The following is a 6270-nucleotide window of genomic DNA, read 5'->3' on the forward strand; positions in this document are numbered from 1 at the left end:
CCCTGAGCAATTCCTGCAGTGGATACTACTGGATAGAAAAAAGCTAATTTATAAAAGTGTTAAGCAAGAAAAAGTACAACTTGACCCCCCTTATGCATTTCTTCATGCCCAGCTTAAGATAAAACTCTCCCAGTGGAGACTAGGGAGCACAATCCTTTCCTTTCAAGAAAAACAGAACAAACCACTTTGAACCAAGTCACTTTATTGGATGGAAGGCGATACACAAAACACAAGAGAAAAGAAGGCTGATATTTGGTACAGAGTAAGAGAACTGTTTATCTAGATAGCTGAAGATGCATGCACTGCTGGACAGTAAAGCAGGAATCTTCCTGAAACCCACAGGGTGGTGTTCGTGGCAAGACTTCAGCTCTCATTGTCACTGTGCCCTAGGGTGTGCTTGTCAAAGAGGTACTCTGCCATGCCATACTTGGGTGCCCCCATCTTGCGCAGGTTGGTCACATGGTCGCCCAGCTCCTTGATGGCCTTCACCTGCTCATCCAGGTAGTGAGTTTCAATGAAGTCACACAGCTGAAATGGAGATGAAAAAGTTTAGGTCTGCACATGGCTCATCCTGCTGAAACAGGATCTGAAATCATTCTAACTCTGCCTAGTGAAAGATGATATACAAGGACAAATGATATACAAGAACAATTTTAAAGCTGCAGAAGCTATCTGAGAAGTAGCCTTTGATCTTGTTCTTGCATTACTGAGGCAAAACTAAAGTGAGGCACGCCTATCCAGGCACACTTGCTCCAGGAACCTCCATTACGATATCATCATGTTCAGGAAACATTCTTTTCTTCGCCACAAGAAAGTTCCTGAGCACATTTAGAGCACTGTATAGCCCTTCACGGTAACTATTAACACCTGTTGCCCAGCATGTTACTCCTTTTAGAGGAACTTCAGCTTGCAGACATTTTCAGAAGTACTCTGAAACCACAGGTTTATTCACACTTGGGAATTGCTTAATACACTTCTCTGAAGTGTTGCCCACATGCCTTCTGTTCTGAAGAAGAGCATCAGGAGGGGCTGAACACAGCCATACACCCACTGCTCTGTAAGGACAGCTGTAACCACCCAAACACAACATAACTGGTCCTCTGCAAGAAGAAAAAAAGCACAATAACCCCACCAAATGGGTGCAGTAGGTGCTGACACCTGTGCCCTTCCCTTTGGGAGAGCTGCACAGCTTGTCCATCCCTTTTCTCACCAGTAGGACCAGCAGGTACCCCCAGCTCACCTCCCACCCAGTCACACACACTCCCTGCACAGCTACTTTCTCACTTCAGTGGCCACTTACATGCGGGTCATTCTTTTCAGTTGCCAATTTGTGCAGCTCCAACAGCGACTGGTTCACGTTCTTCTCCAGGTGCAGGGCGCACTCCATTGCTGTCAGTCCATTCTCCCAGTCATCACGATCTGGTTTCTACAGGGGAAAGCCCATGACCATATTTTAAGTAACCAAGGACCAATAGAGATCTAAAATGCTTTGCTCTGATCTCAGACTCTGCTCAGAAAAGCAACTTGCTGCATCCTGCAGCTCTCCAGTAAGGGTCTTATACTGGAAGTTTTGAGCACAACCAAGTTCAGGCATTTTGATGTTTTGAAAAGCTTAACACAGTGCACACTGAACAGAACTGAATGCATGCTGAAGTCACAGAACAGATGCCTGTTCCCTAAGTCCTTCTGTTACACTCAGTGAAATCTTGCAGGGTAAGACTTAGCAGAGCTGCTTTCTTCCTCCTCCCACCCTTGTAATCTAACAGCCTAAGCAAGCAGGTGCCCTGGTTTCAGCTGAGATAAGGTTTATTTACTCAGAGTGGCTGATATGGTGCCATGTTTTGGATGTAGGAGAAAGTGTTGATAACATACTGGTGTTTAGTTGTTGCAGAGCAGTGCTTACATCAGCTCATGGACTTTCCAGCTCCTCATACCGCCCTGCCAGCGAGGAGGCTGGGGGTGCACAAGGAGCTGGGAAGGGACACAACCATGACAGCTGACCCCAACTGGCCAAGGGGATATCCCACACCATATGGCATCACATTGAACAATAAAAAAAGGGGGAGTCAGCCAGGGAGAGACAACAGAACTGCTTGGGGACAAGCTGGGCATTGGTCTGTGAGTCATAAGCAACTGCACTGTGCATCACTTGCTTTGTATGTTTTGTTATTGTTTCACTTTCCTTTTCTGTCCACTGGAGTATACAAGCAGCTGCTGCTGCTCTCCAAGATCCCTAGGGAATTCCTTCCCTTCCAGCCTGGAGACAGGCCCCGAGTCTAGTTCTGCACTAGACAGGACAACCCAAAGCACTAGTCCTCACCTTGATGTCCTGCAAGAAGATGCGGCCACCCCGCTGATTCTGCAGCTTCATCAGCTTCTCAGCATGCTCACGTTCCTCGTGGGACTGGTGCAGGAAGTACTTGGCAAAGTTTTTCAGAGCCACATCATCCCGGTCAAAGTAGTAGGACTGAAAAGAATGCACATGCTCAGAAGCCTAATACTCACTCCAGCAGGCACACAAAGCAAAGCTCATACTGTGACTTCGGACATGTCTGCAGTCAGCCCTACTTCAAGACAGCAAGAGTCCAAGCTAGGGCTAGCCAGCAGCACAAAAGACAGCAAGGCAATACGGCAGAGCTCTTCCCTTCATAAGAAGTTCAATTTTCCCAGCCTGGATTAAGTTTTAACCTGCATCCCAATCATTAACACAAATAAATGGTATTTGCAGTTCACTCCTAAATATACAAAAACCCATGCCCCACTGTGTTTGCTCTTCTGCTGCCTTAAACACAGGCTCTAAATGCCTCGCTGTAAACAAGGATGAGTTTTCCCTGTGTTCTTTGTTTACAATGATCACTGGTCAAGGTTCTGACTCATAACACTAGTTCAGAGGGCAAAGAACTTGAAGATAATTCTACAGAAAAGCCCTCATGAGTGTTTCACCAGGTTTACTGGGGAATAGACTAGTAAATACACTTTCTACTTCTGAAAAATCTTCAGTATCACTTTTTAAAAACAGAAGTTTAACTGAAGTGCATGTTCAACAAATGCAAAGTCATCTCTTGAAAAACAGGATATGTAATAGCTGTTAGAAGTCACAGCTTATTTCTATTTTGGTCTTAAGGAGACTTCAATAGAAAGCTTTGTATCAACTACCAGTTATTTCCAAGATGAGACAGCATGGAATTCTCTGCTCTTTAACCAGCAGTTGGGAGGTTTCATGGCAAGACAATGGTGCTTGTGTGTCACTACTACCACCAACAGTTACATTTGGCTTGCAGCTGAGGTTCAACCCTCCACAGTAACCCAGAAAGAAGCTTTAACTGTACACTTAGGTGCCCCAACTTACTACAGTGTCACTACGAAGTCTCAAGTTACCTGCAAATCTAAGTCACCCGGATTGCTGCAGAGGTCAGAGCCGTGCCCATACCGAGTTACTCAACTCAGCTACGGCTAAAATCGGAGTCTCTTGCCAAGTACAAGAGGCACAGGGCCAAGAAACCCCTGGATTCCTAATTCATTTCAGAACTAGGAAGAACCGTGCCTGCGAGAGGAGAACGCCCGCGGGAGAGGCGCCAATCACTTCGTTAGGCAATCCCAGCCATCCAGCCCTGCCCCAAGGGCAGAGGCGCTCGGAGGCTGCTGAGCTGCGCTGATAACGAGGCCGCCCGGGGCGGCGAACAAAGAGCAGTTAACGTGTAACCGGCCCCCGCCCGAGATAAGCGCCTCACCTACGGAAAACCGGCGCAAATAAGCGGCTGTCGCCGTCCCCGGGCGGAGCAAGGAGGCTGCGCGGGGAGGGCCGCCCCTGCCTCCCCGGCGGGGCTGGGGCACCCCGCGGCTCTCACGCCCTCCCTGCCCCCTTCCTTTAGGGGAAAGCCTCCCCCGGGGGCGGCGGGATTTCTCCCTTTAGCTCGACCCCGCGAAGCCCTCGGCGAGGAGGAGGAGGAGGCGGCCCCGCCGCGAAGGCCCGCCTTCCCCCGAGGCTGGCCTCCTCGGGGAGGCCAAACCACAACACCCCGCACAGGCCCCACATCACCAGGGCCTAGAGACCCCCGAGCCCCCCCCCCAAACGCAGCCCCCACCCCCTCCCCCGAAAGCGGCCTTCCCCCCCTCACCATGCTGAGGTACACGTAGGACGCGTAGAGCTCCAGGTTGATCTGGCGGTTGACGGCCGCTTCGCAGTCCTGGTGGTAGTTCTGGCGCACCTGGGAGAGAGGGGTAGCCATCGCGCTGCCGTGAGAGGAGAGGCTGCGGTGTCGGTGTGCGGCTGGTGGTGGTAGTGAGGCGGCGGGCCCGAGCGCGGCCGGTTCCGTCCAAGCACTGTTGACGCAGGAACCCGCTCCGCTCCGCCTCGCCGACGCACTCTGGGCCGGCTCCCTTCGACGCCGTGCCTTTTATAGCGTCGCCGGCGTCACCGCGCGCATGCGCGCCGGCGTGGCGGGAAACGGGGGGGGGGGCGAGGGGGCGGGGACTGGCGGCGCTGCCCGCCGCGCTTCTGCTGGCCCAGCGTGACTCAGCACCTCCCCCGCGGCGCGTGACCGGCGGCCACGCCCCTTACCCTGGCCACGCCCCCTCCTCCTCCCGGGCCCCCTCCCCTCGCTGTCCCCCCCCCCGCCCGCCCCAGTGCTCGGGGCCGGGCCCAGCTGGGGCGGTTTGGGCCTGAATCCTAGAGTCATTAATGTTGGAAAAGGCCCCCGAAATGACCTGGTCCAACCGTCCCCTACCACCGATGTCACCCACTGACCCGTGTCCCTCAGCACCACGTCCAACCTTCCCTTGAACACCCCCAGGGACGGTGACTCCACCACCTCCCTGGGCAACCCGTCCCAATACCTAACCCCTCGCTTTGAGAAGAAATGTCCCCTAATTTCCACCTTGGAGCAACTTGAAGCCATTCCCTCTAGTCCTATTGCTAGCTACCTGCAAGAAGAGGCTGACCCCAGCTCTCCACACCTTCCCTTCAGGGAGTTGTAGAGAGTGGAAGGAGACCCTGGGGGTAAAGGAGGCCCTGAGAGTAAAGGATTCCCTGAGGATGAAGCAGGTCCTGGGGATGAAGCAGGTCCTGGGGATGAAGGAGGCCCATGGGATGAAGGAGGCCCGTGGGATGAAGGAGGCCCTGCCATGGATGAAGCAGGCCCTGCCATCCTGCCCCCACAGGAGCACAGCCATTTGTGCCTACGCCCCGTAGCCCTGACAATAAAACACACTTGTTTGTCCCCAGAAAACAGCATGCAGCTTTGTAACTTCAACAGGAACGGCTTGAGCTGCTTAGGACAGCGTCAGGAGGAAGAAATCTGTGCCATAGTAGATACTTTCTTCCCGCTTTCGTGTACTCTCCTGGAGCAGAACATCAAGTTCTAGCTCTGGCTTTCTGCACCAGCAAACATCGGTGACTCAGAGACGAGGCCCAGTAAGCTTTCAGACTTCCTCCTTTCAGTGACCAGGCCCAGCTTCGGATAGATACCACCACAAAAATGCAGTGAAGAAATGCAAGTAACCATTAAATAAGGGCCAAAATCCTTGGTTAATCTGGTGAGCCAACCCAAGAAGAAAGAACACAGCTGAGGGGCACCATCTTTCCTCGGAGCTGCTACAAGATAGGGACAGGCACATGCAACAATCACTGCTGGTGTTTGCGTGTGACCTTGGGAAAGAAACTCACTGTGCGTTAGCACGATTGTCCAGTGATGACTAAAGGCACCGCAAACAAGAAAGACGGCGAGAAACCAAACATTTCCTGCCCTCTGATGTTCGATTTACTCGATGGTGAGATTTAGGACAGGGGCCCGTAAGCATTTCAAGCATAATGCCAAATAATAAAGAGGTAATTGAGAAATCAAAGGTCAAACGGAACAAGCTGAGCCTTCTGATATCGGGACGGTTATTTCAGCTGCTTTTGTTACTACAGTCATTCAGTTTGGTCGTTTATTTTCAACAAATATTGGATTCTTTTACTTTCTGGTTTCTGATCTTTCAAGCAGATTGTAAACACAACTTTGAAGGCTTAGAAATGTCCTATGAGATCATCCCTTAACATCGGGCTCCCAAAATCTTGGCTTTTGTTCAGGAAAACAGAAAATGTTGAAATTAGTCAGAAATATTACAAGTACTGGAACATGGATTACTGAGCCTGCAAACTCTGCTTAAGTTAATTTTTCCTCTAACTTGTCCTTTCAACAAAGTTTCATTTGGTCTTTGAACTTCCTTGTTCTGAAGGCAATGTCTGATTTCCCACGTGTGACTGCTTTCGGGTCGGTCTGCATCAGC

General features: G+C 51.2%; 1 protein-coding gene across 1 annotated transcript; it reads right to left on the reverse strand.

Moving 5' to 3' along the window:
• Positions 1–185: 185 nt before the first annotated feature.
• FTH1 (ferritin heavy chain 1) lies at positions 186–4383 on the reverse strand. The gene is made up of 4 exons (XM_066997196.1): positions 4119–4383; positions 2321–2467; positions 1301–1426; positions 186–528 (listed from the first exon to the last, which is right to left on the reverse strand). Exons 1-4 carry the CDS (start codon positions 4227–4229, stop codon positions 364–366), a joined length of 549 nt encoding a protein of 182 aa, XP_066853297.1. The 5' UTR covers positions 4230–4383; the 3' UTR covers positions 186–363.
• Positions 4384–6270: the final 1887 nt, after the last annotated feature.

The sequence above is a fragment of the Anser cygnoides genome, chromosome 5 (assembly GCF_040182565.1).
Source record: "Anser cygnoides isolate HZ-2024a breed goose chromosome 5, Taihu_goose_T2T_genome, whole genome shotgun sequence".
NCBI classification, from domain to species: Eukaryota; Metazoa; Chordata; class Aves; order Anseriformes; family Anatidae; genus Anser; species Anser cygnoides.

Excerpts from the sequence above, each read along its gene's own strand:
- FTH1 (XM_066997196.1), bottom strand. The coding sequence starts at position 4,229 with ATGGCTACCCCTCTCTCCCAGGTGCGCCAGAACTACCACCAGGACTGC. Across the intron at positions 2,468-4,118 it reads CCTACGTGTACCTCAGCATG|TCCTACTACTTTGACCGGGA; the intron begins GTGAGGGGGGGA and ends CATTCTTTTCAG. Across the intron at positions 529-1,300 it reads CTGAAAAGAATGACCCGCAT|CTGTGTGACTTCATTGAAAC; the intron begins GTAAGTGGCCAC and ends TCTCCATTTCAG.